Genomic DNA, 15,096 nt, shown 5'->3' with positions numbered 1-15,096 from the left:
ACGGCATGGCTCCCAGCAAGCCCTGATGGCCTCCATGATGGTGCCACCACCAGTGCCCAGGCTTCCCACTGGCATGGCACAAGCCAACCTGGCCACCAGACCCTCTCTGATGGCATCCTCCTGCTCCCATCAACTGCTCTGGGAGGTACCAACAGGTGCTGTGGGCACCATGGCTGCCCTGAGCAGATGAGGGATGAGAACATGGTGCCATCATGGGGTGGTTGGAAGCTCCAGCTCCCTGGGGGGGGTGGAAGACCTTGGAGCGTCCCAAAAATGCCAAGTTTGGTGGTTTGGTTCCCAAAATGTCCCCAAGCCAGAGGACCTTTTTTTTTGGGGGGGGGGAGAGGTGTGTGTGGGTGTGAGTTGTGGGTTGGGTTTTGTTGGTTGTTTATTGGGTTGGGTTTTTTTTTTCCCTTTCCAAAGGTTTTAAACATTCATGGAGTCAGTCACTAAAAAGTCCTCCCCATCAGCCATGGGTGGGGTTGGCACCTGGGCACCACCTCAGCAGCTCCAGAGATTGGTGGAGCCAAAGCCTATAGGGCCAGGGTGGCTCTAGGTGTACATCTAGAGATGGTTGCTCTCTCTCTCTCTCTCTCTCTCTCTGTCTCTCTCTCCTTCCAAAGATAGAGACTAAAAAGATGCAAAATAAGGGTGGGAGCCACACAGGGTGGGGACCCTGGAGCTCAGGGTCATCATCTCTTGTTGGTCACCAACAGCTCCCTACACCATGGGGACCCTGGAGCTCAGGGTCATCATCTACTCCCTACACCATGGGGACCCTGAACCTCAGGGTCATCATCTCTTCATCACCAACAGCTCCCTACACCACAGGGACCCTGAACCTCAGGGTCATCATCTCTTCATCACCAACAGCTCCCTACACCACAGGGACCCTGAACCTCATGGTCATCATCTCTTCGTCACCAACAGCTCCCTACACCACAGGGACCCTGAACCTCAGGGTCATCATCTCTTCATCACCAACAGCTCCCTACACCACAGGGACTCTGGAGCTCAGGGTCACCATCTACTCCCTACACCATGGGGACCCTGAACCTTAGGGTCATATTCTTTTGTTGGTCATCAACAGCTCCCTACACCATAGGGACCCTGGAGCTCAAAGTCATCATCTCCTACTGGTCATCATCTGCTCCCTACATCAAAGCAGGGAGGTTAAAGATGGACCCACCAATGTCCCCACCTTGGAAGCAAGCCCCCCCCCCCCCCCAGGTCAAGAGGAAAGAAAAGACCTCCCCACCCTCCCACCATCCCCTCACTGAACATTGTCCAAGCAATGGCTGCTGCAGCCCCACCCGCCCCACCATGCTGCTTCTGGACATGTACTTTTGGTTCCCCTCTCTCACCAGCACACAGAGTCCAGGGATGGGCCTGCTCAGGTGGCAATCATTTTTCTGGCTGGTTGGGCAAGGATGGTAGGTGAGCAGGTCTGGGGGTCACCACGGGCCTCTAGGTGTCATCACAGATGTCCACCCAGCTCTGGGCATCACCACAGGCATCCACCAAGCCACCACCAGAGTGGCATGACCCTTCCATGCAGAACCTCCAGAGCTCTTTCCCTTCAAGCACCAGCACAGCCACCTGTCTGGTTTGGCCACCCACACAGCGTCAGGGCCAGCAAGGTGGCCATGGCGTCTCCTGCCAATGCTGAGTGCCAGAACCGGTGCCAGCTCTGCCTGCCTCCTGCAGTAGCCCCTGCCCTGATGTGCTCCCACCACGCTGGCCAGCTTGGCACAGCTTGGGGTGGCCACGCCATGGCTCACCTCAACTTGCTCGAGATGTGGCCTCCAGCCAGCCTGGAGCAGCTTGGGGTGGCCTTGGCACAAGCTGTACCTCACCCTGCCCAAGATGTGGCCTCCAACCAGCTCACCTGCCAGCTCGGAGTAGCTCGAGGTGTCCACGCCACGAGCGAGCCCAACCTGCCCACGATGTGGCCTCTGGCCTGCTTGAAGCAGCTCAGGTCACGCACGACTCGCACCAGCACAACCCGCCCGAGGGGCAGCCTCCAGCCAGCTCTCTGCCCAGGCTGGGAGCAGCTGCACGCCCACGGCGTGGGGCACCTCAGCCTACCCGAGACGCATCCACCAGCCACCTCGCCTGCCTGCCTGCTCTCTGACCAACACCTCCCTGCCTGCCCGCACCTGAACAACGCAGCCCATGCCCAGGGCTCCACCAGAAGCCCTCTCCTTGTTCCCCCTGAGGCTCAGCTCCCGGCTAACCCCCAACCCACCTGGCCCAAGCATTGCTCTCGGAGGCGGCGGGCACCACGCAGGAGAGGACGAGCAGCCGAAGCAGTCAGAGGTGGGACTCTCTGAGGAGCAGCAGAAGAAAGGGGCTAATTTCATGCAACATTCCTTGTCCCGGGGTGGGGGAGGGGAAGGGGGGAGTCGGGAGAGGGCTCCTCGTTTAGGGGGGAGGAGGGGGGGAAGGGGGAAGGTGGGGGTGTCTGCGTCGGGGTGGGGTGGGCAGGAGCCCCTTGGGGGCTCCTTACCCTTCAGTGCAGTGCTCAGAGTAGAAAGAGAATCCAAGTGTGGGCTTTATTGGTCTGGTAGAAACCCCTCACCCCGTGGTGCTGCCCGTGGTGGTGGCGGCCCTGGGCGGGGGGCACGGTCAGCTGTCTACCAGCTGCTTGAGCGCCCTCTCAATGTTCATGCGGTGCCCGACCCTGGTCACCCCCAACTCCACGAAGTCCTCCTTGGTGAGGGCGGGCAGGTGGGTGCCCTCTATCTCGTGGTCCTCAAACTTGTCGCGGTGCTCCACCAGGTTGATGCTCTCCAACCAGTCCCCGACGTCGTACTTGTTCCAGAGGTGGAGGGGTTTCTGCATGAAGGGCCGCGGCGGGTGCAGGGCGTGCAGCGCCGGCGGCTGCGGCGGCTGCTGCGGCGGCCCCGGCGGCGGCGGCCCCGGCGAAGGGGACGGGGACGGGGAGCGGCTGCGGGCGCTCACGCTCCTGACCACGAAGCGGACCTCCTTGGGTTCGTGAGGGATGGAGAGGCTGGAGGATTTGAGGATGGTGGGAGGGGTGAGGCCGTAGGGCCGGACGGTGCTGAGGGGCTCTGCCCGCTCCAAAGGCGGCTTGACGGGGCTGGGGGTGCGGCGGGTGACGGGGTAGCGGGTGCCGGGCCGGACCGTGTAGGTGGTGGCGGAGCTGCGCTGGGAGATGGTGCTGAGCTCTCCTAAACTACTGAAAAGTCTGCGGAGAAGCCGAGGGGAGAGAAGAGAGCAGAGGGCACAGGGGTGAGGAGCGGGGGCCACCGGCGGGCACGCGCGACACACACGGGGAGCGGGCGGGGGGCGGGGGGCGGAGGGCAGCCTGCAGCAGGCGGCTGGGGGGGAGGGGGAGGCTGTGGTGGGAACAAAAGGCTCGGAGAACTTCAGCCAAGGCTTCCCTGCCAAGGGTTGGTCCAGAGGAGGTGGAAGAGGTTTGAGCAAGGAGCTCCTCCGGTTCCCTGCTCTAGCTGGGGTGAGGCTGAAGCTCATCCAGAGCCGCCCAGGGAACGAAGGTAGCCTGGGAGGGTTCACATGATGAAGGCTTGCTGAGCATCCTGCATCTCGTCCTGTCCCAGAGGCTCACCAAGGAGATAAGCCCGGCAGCCCCACCATCCATCAGGGACCTCCTCAACCCCCCTCACTACCATCAATGTCCTCTTAGGTCTCAGCAAGGAGATAAGCCCAGCAACCTCACCACCCATCGGGGACCTCCTCACTTCCATCAACAAGTTATGTCTCACCAAGAAGATAAGCCCAGCAACGCCACCATCCATCAGAGACCTCCTCACTTCCCCTCACTACCGTCAACAAGTTGTGTCTCACCAAGGAGGTAAGCCCAGCAGCTCCACCATCCATCAGGGACCTCCTCACCTCCCCTCACCACAATCAATGTGCTCTTGGGTCCAGCCACAGCCCAGAAGCAAACCAGTGCTCCTGAGGACATTACCCTGTGGGGCAGAGCCTCTTCCCCAGACAGGACAGAACCTTCTGGCATGTCCCCAGAGCATGGTGTAAGAACAAGAGGACCACCACACCACCCAAGGGTGGAGAGGCAAGGTCTGAAAAGCACCTGGTGCGAGGACAAAAGGACCACCACACCACCCAAGGGTGGAGCAGCAGGGTCTGAGCAGTACCTGATGATGGTGGTCACCTTGTGTGAGCTGAGGCAGCCCAGAGTGGTCTACTCCATGACATGTCTACCTCCCACCAACCTCACCTCACTCTGTCATGGTGGATACAGGCTATGGAGCTGGGCAGAGGCAGCCCCTCCTGCAGCCCCTCCCAAAGCTCCGATGGGGAACCTGGGGACACCAGGGGATGCCCTTCTGTCTCCAACTCCCACCTTCAAGACCTCCTCTGACATTAACTCCTGCCCTGCTCTCCAGTCCCACCAACCCCATGGAGGTTCCAGGATGGGGCAGAGTGTCTGGAAAGGGTGGAAAAGGACCTGGGGGGTGTTGGTCAACAGTGGTTGGAAATGAATCAGTGTGTGTGTCAAGGTGGCCAAGAAGGCCACCAGCAGCCTGTCTTGGATCAGCTGATGTGGCCAGCAGGAGCAGGGCAGGGATTGTCCCCCTGTATGGGACATTGCTGAGGCCACACCTGGAATCTTTGGGTTAGTTTGGGGCCCTCACTCCAAGAACTATGTTGAGGGGCTGGAGCAAGTCCAGAAAAAGGCAACAAAGCTGAGAAAGGGTCTAGAGAAGAAGCAGCAGTTTCTGGAGAACATGAAAGGAGCAGCTGAGGGACCTGGGGGTCTTCAACCTAGAGAAGAGGAGGCTGAGGGAAGATCTTCTGGATCTACACAACTTCCTTAAAGGAGGTTGGAGCCAAGTGGACATTAAGGTCTTTTCCCAAGTGACAAGATAGAAGGAAAGAGCTTCAGGTTGCCCCAGAGGACTTTGAGGTTGGCCATGAGGAACAATTTCTGCCCAGGGCAGGGCTGGAGTTCCCATTCCTGGAGGGGATTCAGAGCTGCAGAGCTGTGGTGCTGAGGCCCATGGTTTGGTGGTGCCCTGGCAGTGCTGGCTCAGTGGTACCCCAGCACCTTGGTGTCCATGCCACCCACCAAGCTCTACTATCCCACCTCATTGCCTTCCTGGCACAGATGGAGGCTCTGAGAACCTGCTCTTGGCAAGAGAACCTAAGTGAACCACCCACACCTGATGGCCCCAGCATGCAGGACCTCCACTCCTGGAAGGCCAACAAGCACTAAGAGGTTCTGAGATGGCTCCGAGCTGGGCTGAACAGAGAGCTGAAGCTCTGCTGACGGTCTGTGGGCTCCACTCATCTCCTCCCTCTCTGCTCCTGCTGCCTTGGCTCAGAAAGCAGGAGAACAGCAGAGGAGTGTGACAATGACTCACGGCTGGGAAGCTCCATCAGTGCAGAAGAGCTTGAACGACCTTGAGAACAAGATAAACTGCAGCAGAGGGCTGGCCAAGGACCTCCACCCCATCCTGGAACTGACAGAGTGATGGAGGGAAAGAGAAGAAGAATGATAAAGGTCTGGGGCTCCTGACAGAGCCCAGGAAGGGGTGACTGGGGGGCAACAACATGGCCATGGGAGGTCAGACAGAGCACTGCGAGACCTGAGGTGAGCTTCTCATAGACACATGGATGTATCCATATCACCAAAGAGACACCACCACCTTGGCTTGACATTCTGTGTAGAGACCTGCACCCTCATGTCCAAGGAAGGTCAATGTGAACAGGAACAGCTGCAGACAGAGCAGCTGATGTGCCAGAGGTGTGCTCAACCTGCCCAATGGCATCTCCAACTGGTCCAACACCACGTCCAATCTGCCCAACAGCATCTCCAACATGCCCAACACCGTGTCCAATCTACCCAATGGTATCTCTAACCTGCCCAACGCCATCTCTGACTTGCCCAATGCCATCTCCAACTCCAATCTGCTCAACACCATCTCCGACCCACTCAACATCATCTCCAACCTGCCAAATGCCATCTCCAACTCCAACCTGCTCAACACCATCTCCGACCTGCTCAATACCATCTCCAACCTGCCCAATGCCATCTCCAACTCCAACCTGCTCAACACCATCTCCAACCTGCTCAATACCATCTCCAACCTGCACAATGCCATCTCCAACTCCATCCTGCTCAACACCATCTCCAACCTGCTCAATGGCATCTCCGACCTGCTCAATGGCATCTCCGACCTGCCCAACGCCATCTCCAACTCCAACCTGCTCAACACCATCTCCGACCTGACCAACACTGTCTCCGACCTGACCAATGTCATCTCCAACTCCGACCTGCCCAATGCCATCTCCAACACCAACCTGCTCAACACCAACTCCAATCTGCTCAACACCATCTCTGACCTGCCCAATGCCATCTCCAACTCCAATCTGCTCAACACCATCTCTGACCTGCTCAACAGCATCTCTGTTTCCAACCTGCCCAACACTGTCTCCAACCTGCCCAATGCTATGTCCAGGCCATAGGCCAGGCTGAGCTGAGGTCTCCTCAGCTCTCTGCACCATTTATTCTTTTGCAAGGCTGGAGGGTGGCTTTGGGGGCAATAGCTGGAACCACACATGAGCTATCAGTGGCACATCCAAGCTCCTATGGCTTGATCTCCTCCATGCCCTTCCAATGGCCAAGATGCTGGTGCCACAGTAGACCTTCCTGGGCGCAGCTGGTCAGGAGATGTCACCTAGAGGTCTGTTGTCTTCTGCAGAGCAGCTTTGGTCAGCACAAGACACTGCTGGCAACTTGCTGTTGGCTCCGGACACCTTCAGCAGCGCCGTGCTCTGATGTCCTCTCCAGCTCTGGGAGCTGACCACACCATATGTCATCAGTCCAGTTATTTTGTCAGCAAAGCTTCACCCTGCTCTGAAGCTCTTCTGGAGGTCATCACTCACAGGTGGCACCTTGGCACAGTGTCCATTCCAAGGACTTCATGCAAGGAGACAACATCTGCTCAGGGATTTCTTCTTGGACCATAGCTCTTCTTCACTGCAGGTTCCTGCTTGGCATATCATGTCTGAGGAACACAAGCTGATGGAGATGTTCTCCAGCCAAGCTGTGGCCAAGCCCTGCTATGGTTTAAGATGCTGCTCTCAAGGGCTTCAGCTTTGTCAGGTTGTGTGGGCACCATGGCATTTTCCACTTCTCTCCTTGAGGCAACACCAAATCCATGGAGCTCATGAAGGAAAGTGAGATGCCTTCCTCACTTGGTGGTGCTCCAGCTACACCTCGGTGGACCAGCAGCACTGGTTTCTTTGTGGGTTGGGATGTTGCTGAGTTCAAGCCTGTCTTTTGGGGTTGTTCAGCCTGGAGAAGACTTCTGGTGGCCTTTCAGTGCTTAAAGGGGCCAAGCTGGGGACCAAGTTTTGAGCAGGATCTATTGTGCCAGGACCAGAGAACTCAAAGAGGGAGATTCAGAGACAGATGGAAGATGTTGTTCACACTGAGCCTGTGTGCAGGTTGCCCAGAGAGGTGGGAGATGCCCTGTCCCTGGAACCATTCCAGGTGAGGTCATTTGGGGCTGTGAGAAACTTGCTCTAGTTGGGGATGTCCTTGCTGACTGCAGGAGGTTGGACTGGATGAGCTTGGAAGGTTCCTTTAACCCAACTCATCCTGCAGTTCTCTGAACATGTGGAAGCCAGGTTCTGGCAGCCCTGTCCCAACCAGCTGGGTGGTAGCTCTCCCAGCACCACCACTAGCAGCTTCTCCCTTCCTGGATTCCTTCTTCAGCACAGCCATTGAGCAAAAAAAAAGCAATCCAAAATCTCACATCCTTTGAGAAGCAGAAGACAAGACCTGATTGGTGAACCAGCTCATGTGTGTGGACCTGACTGTAATCAGCCAAGAGCCACAAGAAGTCTCCTGGGGAGCAGCTTTGCAGGCACAGGAAGCCCAGGCTGATGAGAAGGGAAGTTCTGAGCAAAGCAGGGTTTGTGGGCCAGCTAATGAAGCCTTCTGGGAGCACTTTGCTGGAGGTGTGGAAGAGAAGATTTCTTAGGTGAGTCACTCATGGCTGAGGAACCTTCCTTTGAACTCCACATCTCAGCCCAGACACCTTCAGGGGCAGTGGAGTGAGGACAGAGTCAGTCACAAAGGAGGCTCCAAAGTGAAACACTTGGCTCATGCTCATCAGATCCTTCATGACCCTGCCCTTGGCTTCCAGGTGTTTTCACAGCACCCTCCAAAAGCATCTCCAGGGCTTTCCATCAGACCTAGGTGAAGGACCCTCCTCCTGCCAGCAATGACCTTCACTAACTCAAGAGCGGGACATGAGGCTGCTCTCTCGAGGCTCAGTCACAGCTGGTGTCACCTGATGCTCTCACTCACAGCTGTGATCACAGCTAGGACATACTTCAGGGCTCTACAGCTCCCTCCTCCAGAATTGTCTCATCAAAATCTGGGGCTTGGACTAGATGACCATGAAAGGTCCTTGAGCCACAGCAACATGCCTTTGTGGCCAGGAAGGCCAAGGGTGTCCTGGGGAACATAGAGAAGAATGTGGCCAGCAAGTCAAGGGAGGTTCTGCTGCCCCTCTGCTCTGTCCTGGTGAGGCCACAGATGGAGAAATGGGGCCAGCTCTGATCTCCTCAATTCCAAAGAGGCTGGGAGCTACTAGAGAGAGTCCAGTGGAGGCTGGGGAGATGCTGAGGGGCCTGGAACATCTCTGTGAGGAGCAAAGGCTGAGGCCAGACTCTTCTCAGTGGTGCCCAGTGACAAGACAAGGGGCAAGGAGCACCAACAGGAACCCTGGAGGTTCCATCAAGATGTGTGGGGGGCAAGAGGCTGAGGCCAGATGTTCTGCAGGACCAGGCTTTGCCTTCAGCTGCCCACCTCTGTCAGCACTGCCCTGCCTCTGCTCTCCTGCATGCCACTCAGAGAGCTCAGACACCTTCATGTTTCCTGCTCATGGATGATGGTGGGGTTTCCACACAATGACTAAGTCCACGAAGTGAAATGGGATCCCACCACCCTGTCTGCTGCCAACCTGCTTCCACCAGGAGAAGTGAGAATCTGCCTCTTGCTCTTCATTTCTCTGGAGAGCTCCCAACTCCACTGTGGTCACTGTGATCTTGGGCAAACTGCTGTGGATGATGCTGCTGAAGCAGGTGAGGGCTGGACTGGATGAGCTCCAGAGGTCCCTTCCCTCCCCACTGCGCTGGGATTGAAGGATTTGGGGTACTTTTGTCTCTGTCATGTCTTCTCACCCAGAAAGAACTTCTGCATAGCAACAAGTCTTCTCCTGCACCTCCAACACCCTGCACCTCCAACACCCTGCTCCTGAACCACAGCCTGGACAAGGACCACTCACTCTGCCCAGAAAGGTTGGAGATTCCTCATCCCTGGAACCATTTGGAGCTCTGAGCAACCTGCCCTGGTTGGGGATGTCCCTGCTGACTGCAGCAGTGGTGGTGGGGGCCTGTAGATCAGATGAGCTCTGATGGTCCCTTCCCACCCAAAGCCATTCCACAATTCCATGAGCTGACTTCCTTCTGCTTCCTGCAAGAGCAGAGAACTCCCAGAAGCAGCACAGATCCATCCCCTCCCTTGGCCCTGGGGTGACCAAGATGACAAAGCTCTGGAGTCCACGTGGTGACCCACAGCATGGCTCAGGCCAGCCCTACGCTGCTGCTGGGATGTCCCACAAGAGGCCCTCGTGTGACAGGGTAGGTTCTTACACCAACCCTGGTGCCACATCAGGTAGGATGAGCACTGCAGGTCACACTGAGGCCTGCAGGACAGCAGCCAGAAGCTCCACCAGCACAGGAACTACAGGCAGGAGAACACTTCACAGCACCCCTGTAGGCAAGGCCTTCTACACCCTGGAGTAACAAATTAAGCCACCTAAGCCAGACCTCCTGCATGCCACAGCACAGGGTGGTACCTCCTGACCTGCCACCCTGCCAAGCTGCTGCAGTTGCACTGCATGGGCAGGAGAAGGGAGATGTAGCTGAAGGTGACCTGTGTGTCACCCACCAAAGCAGGTCCAAGCAGCATGGGTGGAACCCTGGTTTGACCTGCAGAGCCATCCCAAGGTGGCTTGGAGCACTAGAGAAGGCTGGGGCCAGGGGGACAGCAGCACACACAAACAGCAGCTGTGCCACACCGCACAGTCTGGTAGGGACAGGACAAGTGGAGAAGGCTGTGGAGAGCCGAGGCAAGCAGACATGGATGGAACACAACACACGTGTGCCAGGCTGGAGGATGAGGAGGACTTGATGGAAGCAACAGAAGACCCTCCCCCACTCTGTGTCCCATGACAGGCAGCTCTGGAGGAACTGAAGAGACAAACAAAGGTGGGGGTGGCCTGAAGCTCTTGTCCCCTGAGGAACATCTCAGTTTGACCTGGAGGAAGCTGCAATGGATTCAGGTGAATGGTTTTGTGGAGTTGTGTCCAACAGCTTCAAGCAGAGGAAGAGAAGCCGCTCCAGAAAGCTGTGGTGGCCACCACCACCATACTACCTCACCCTGGGAGGAGAAAGCTGAAGGTCTAAGCAAGAGGATGGGCTCATTGATGAAACCTGGACTCTTAAAGGTCTTCTCCAAGCTAAAAGAGTCTATGAAACCACTGCTCCTACTGGTCTTCATGACCCCTCTTGTGACAAACTAAGGTTCTTCTCCTTTTCACTCCACCTAAACTCCTCCCTGGTGGAGGAGTCAAGAACTTCCTTGAGCTGACCTGGGGAAGCTGGCAGGGAAGGACAAGGTGAGGAACCTCAACTGATCCCTGAAGCTGCTGCCCTGAGTCTTTGGGCTTCACTGCAGCTTGATGTGCAACCAAAGGTTGAATCCTGAAGTGAGGATGAGTCACCTATGGATCATGCACTGCCCTAGGTCCTTCTCCTCTTTCTGGAGAGTGAGTCTAGACAAGTGTGGTTTGATCTCACAGTCAGGTGAGATCAAACCACACTTGTCTAGACTCACTTCTCCCAAACTGAGTCTAAGACATTGTCTATGGTTGTCCAGCCTGGAGAAGAGGCGGCTGAGGGGAAACCTTCTGGCTCTCTACAGCTCCTTGAGAGGAGGCTGGAGCCAAGTGGGGGTTGGTCTCCTCTCCCAAGGAACAAGGGATGAGACAAGAGGAAATGGCCTCAAGCTGCCCGAGGGGAGGTTGAGGTTGGCCATGAGGAACAATTTCTGCCCCTTGAGGGTTGTCCAGGCCCACGGCAGTGTTTGAGTTCCCACTCCTGGAGAGGTTTCAAAGCCCTGGAGATGTGCTGAGAGCCACAGTCAGGTGGTGATCAAGAATTAAAGGGCAGAGAGCAAGAGGATGGGGTCAGACTCTTCTCAGTGGTGCTCAGTGCCAGGCCAAGGGGCATCAAGTGGAAGCCAGAAGGTTCCAGCAGGAGCAACTCACTGGCTGTGAGGGTGCTGGAGGCCTGGAGCAGGCTGCTCAGAGAGGTTGTGGAGTCTCTTTATCTGCAGAGCTTCCAAGCCCTCCTGGTCACTGTGACCCTGGGCAAGCTGCTGTAGATGCCCCTGGTGGAGCAGGGGGGTTGGACTGGATGAGCTCCAGAGATCACTTCCCACCATACCGTGCTGGGATTTGGAGATTCTGTGAAAGGTTGGAGCAGATAAGATATGTGGAGGTCCTTCCAACCTGATGTTCTAGGACTCAATGATTCCATCATCAAAGGTGCTCAGCTGAGCAGGCACAAATCCAGGTTCATCACTGATCTTTTTGGACCAAGATGAAAGCCAATCCCACTCCCAACCTCAGTCCTGACCCTAATCTCAGCTCAAACTCCAACCCAAACCCGAACTTCCACTCTACCTTCTCCAGGAAGCAAACGAGAATGATGCTACCTGTGATAGACCATGGGCTGAAGCTCACAGGGAAGCACCAGACAAGGTCCTGGGGCATCCAAAGTAGGGGACCAGCCATGCCTAAAGCTCACACCAGCTGGTGATGCTGGCACTGCCAATGAGATACTGGCTCAGCCCAACAGGGACCATCTGACTCCCATCCAACACCACCATCCCTGGACACCTTCCTACCAAATGGAAGCTGCTCAACAGCATCCCAACGACCCAAGTGCAGAAGATGGACCAAACAGCTAAACCTACCCTGTCCTGTGGCAGGCAGCACCAAGCTGAGAGACACGCCTGAGCCCATGGTGCCAACCTGGGTGGTATCTCTCCAAAGATGGTGACACCAGCAGGAGGACTGAATGCATGGACATGGGCATGGGCATGACATGAGAAGCCTCCCACCAATGACCACGCAAACCAGGTGAGAAAGCTGGGGATGGGCTTCTGAGCAGGTCTTGCTGGGACAGCACCAGGGCTGGTGGGCTTGAACTCAAAGAGGGAACTTCAGGCTGGAGAGATGTTGTTCTTCACACTTGAGGGTGGTGAGAGCCTGGCCCAGGCTGCCCAGAGAGGTAGGAGATGCCCCAATCCCTGGAACCATTCCAGGTGAGCTTGTCTGGGGCTGGGAGCAACCTGCTGTGGTTGGGGGCATCCCTGCTGACTGTAGGGGTTGGACTGGATGACCTTGAAAGGTTCCTTCAACCCAAACCATTCTGGACCTCCATGGTTCTATGGCTTGCTGCAGGCAGAACCTACAGCAGGACTCTTTTCACCCAGCTCCAGCCAGACCCAGGGGTTCTGCCACTTCTTGCTCCCAAGGACTCCCTTGCTCAGAAGGACCCAAGGGGGGCAGATGAGGACTCCCAAGTCTCCCACAGCTCCACTTTAATCAGCCTGGAGATGGAGAGGAGCTGACTCCGGGGATGGCATCAGTGTGGTGGGATGGGAAGGTGGTAGCCAGGAGGATCTGGCAGGAGGAACCTCCTACTGCTGCCCTTCTGCTCTCCTGGGACTGGCTCTGCCCAGCTGGGCAACAGGAAGGGGACATGGACCCGGGGAAGTCAGCACTTGGCAGAAAATGAGAAGTCAAAGCCACCAGGAGACCAGCCAGAGCTGGGCTCCAGGTGGGGTTCACACAGGGAAGCGACACGGATGGAGGGAGCTGGGGCCACACACACCAAGGGTCAAGAACCAGGACAGACAGACACAGGAAAAGCACAACCAAGAGCACACCATTGGCCATGCACGCTGGGGAAATTCTCCTGGGGGGCTCCCAGATCAGAACAGCTCCCCCCCACTGCCCACCCAGGCCTGCAGGTCATCTCCTGCTGATGGAGAGGGATGGTGTTCCTCAGCCCAAGGGACCTTCTGCAGACAGGAACAGCCTTGGCAGCATCCCACCGCCTGGCACAGCCTGGTGAACACATCTCACCAGCCAGGGGCTTCTGAAGGGCTCTGGTAGCCAATGGGACCTGCTGGGCACATGGGCAAAGAGCCACACCAGCGAGGACACTGAGACCTGCTGGGGAGGTGGCCAAGGAGCCCCTGGCCAGTTATCTGGACCCTAGTGTCCATAGAGCTGTCTCAGGTGACCTCTTAGCCATGGTCGACACTTGTTGGCTCCCGAGGGTGGCAGCAGGTTCAGCTCCACCCTAACTGAGATCCTTTCCTTGGTTGAGGTCTTTCCCCACCCAACTGAGAACCTTTCCCACCCTAACTGCGACCCTTCCCCACCCAACAGAGATCCTTCCCACCCTAACTGCGATCCTTCCCCACCCTGGCTGTGATCCTTCCCTGGCTGCGATCCTTCCCCACCTGCAATCCTTCCCACCCTGGCTGTGATCCTTCCCCCACCCTGGCTGTGATCCTTCCCCACCCTGGCTGTGATCCTTCCCCACCCTGGCTGCGATCCTTCCCCCACCCTGGCTGCGATCCTTCCCACCCTGGCTGTGATCCTTCCCCCACCCTGGCTGCGATCCTTCCCACCCTAACTGTGATCCTTCCCCCACCCTGGCTGTGATCCTTCCCCCACCCTGGCTGCGATCCTTCCCACCCTGGCTGTGATCCTTCCCCACCTGCAATCCTTCCCACCCTAACTGCGATCCTTCCCACCCTGGCTGTGATCCTTCCCCCACCCTGGCTGTGATCCTTCCCCCACCCTGGCTGTGATCCTTCCCCCACCCTGGCTGTGATCCTTCCCCCACCCTGGCTGTGATCCTTCCCCCACCCTGGCTGCGATCCTTCCCACCCTGGCTGTGATCCTTCCCCACCTGCAATCCTTCCCACCCTAACTGCGATCCTTCCCACCCTGGCTGCGATCCTTCCCCCACCCTGGCTGCAATCCTTCCCACCCTAACTGTGATCCTTCCCCCACCCTGGCTGCAATCCTTCCCACCCTGGCTGTGATCCTTCCCCCACCCTGGCTGCGATCCTTCCCCACCCTAACTGAGATCCTTCCCCACCCTGGCTGCGATCCTTCCCCACCCTGGCTGCGATCCTTCCCCACCTGCAATCCTTCCCACCCTGGCTGTGATCCTTCCCCCACCCTGGCTGTGATCCTTCCCCACCCTGGCTGCGATCCTTCCCCACCCTAACTGAGATCCTTCCCCACCCTGAGATCCTTCCCCACCCTGGCTGCGATCCTTCCCCACCCTAACTGAGATCCTTTCCCACCCTGAGATCCTTTCCCACCCTAACTGAGATCCTTTCCCACCCTAACTGAGATCCTTCCCCCACCCTGGCTGCGATCCTTCCCCACCCTGGCTGCGATCCTTCCCCACCCTGGCTGCGATACTTCCCCACCCTGGCTGCGATACTTCTCCCACCCTAACTGAGATCCTTCCCCACCCTAACTGAGATCCTTCCCCACCCTGGCTGCGATCCTTCCCCACCCTGACTAAGATCTTCCCCCACCCTGGCTGCGATCCTTCCCCACCTTGGCTGCGACCCTCCCCCACCCTGAAATCCTTCCCCACCCTAACTGCGATCCTTCCCGGCCCTGGCTGCAATCCTTCTTCACTCATCTAGGTGCTTCCCCAGCCTTGCTGAAGTCTTTCTCCACCCTTTTTGAGGTCCTTCCCTACCCTTGCTGAGAACCTTCTCCACCCTCTTTAAGGTCCTTCCCTACCCTTCCCAAGATCCTTCTCCATCCTTGCAGAGAACCTTCTCTACCCTTGCTGAGAGGTCCCTCTCCATGAAGCTGAGCTCTGCCCCTGCACAGCCCTTGCTGGTTGTCCCCTAGAGACCCTCTTGAAGGTCTCACCCAGGCCAGGGTTGTGGATCCC

The 15,096-nt window shown here is 57.3% G+C and overlaps 1 protein-coding gene across 1 annotated transcript in view; it reads right to left on the bottom strand.

Annotated features, from left to right (window-relative positions):
• Window positions 1-2,536: 2,536 nt before the first annotated feature.
• Window positions 2,537-15,096, bottom strand: part of SHANK3 (SH3 and multiple ankyrin repeat domains 3) — a 235,853-nt gene continuing 223,293 nt past the window's right edge. The window contains 1 exon segment of the mRNA XM_064142320.1: window positions 2,537-3,211. Within this exon segment, the coding sequence (XP_063998390.1) occupies window positions 2,629-3,211 (583 nt within the window). The 3' untranslated portion in view covers window positions 2,537-2,628.

This window comes from Pogoniulus pusillus, chromosome 4 (assembly GCF_015220805.1).
Source record: "Pogoniulus pusillus isolate bPogPus1 chromosome 4, bPogPus1.pri, whole genome shotgun sequence".
Taxonomy (NCBI): Eukaryota; Metazoa; Chordata; class Aves; order Piciformes; family Lybiidae; genus Pogoniulus; species Pogoniulus pusillus.
Note: the sequence above shows the minus strand (reverse complement) of the source record. Positions and strands in the feature narration are given on the sequence as shown.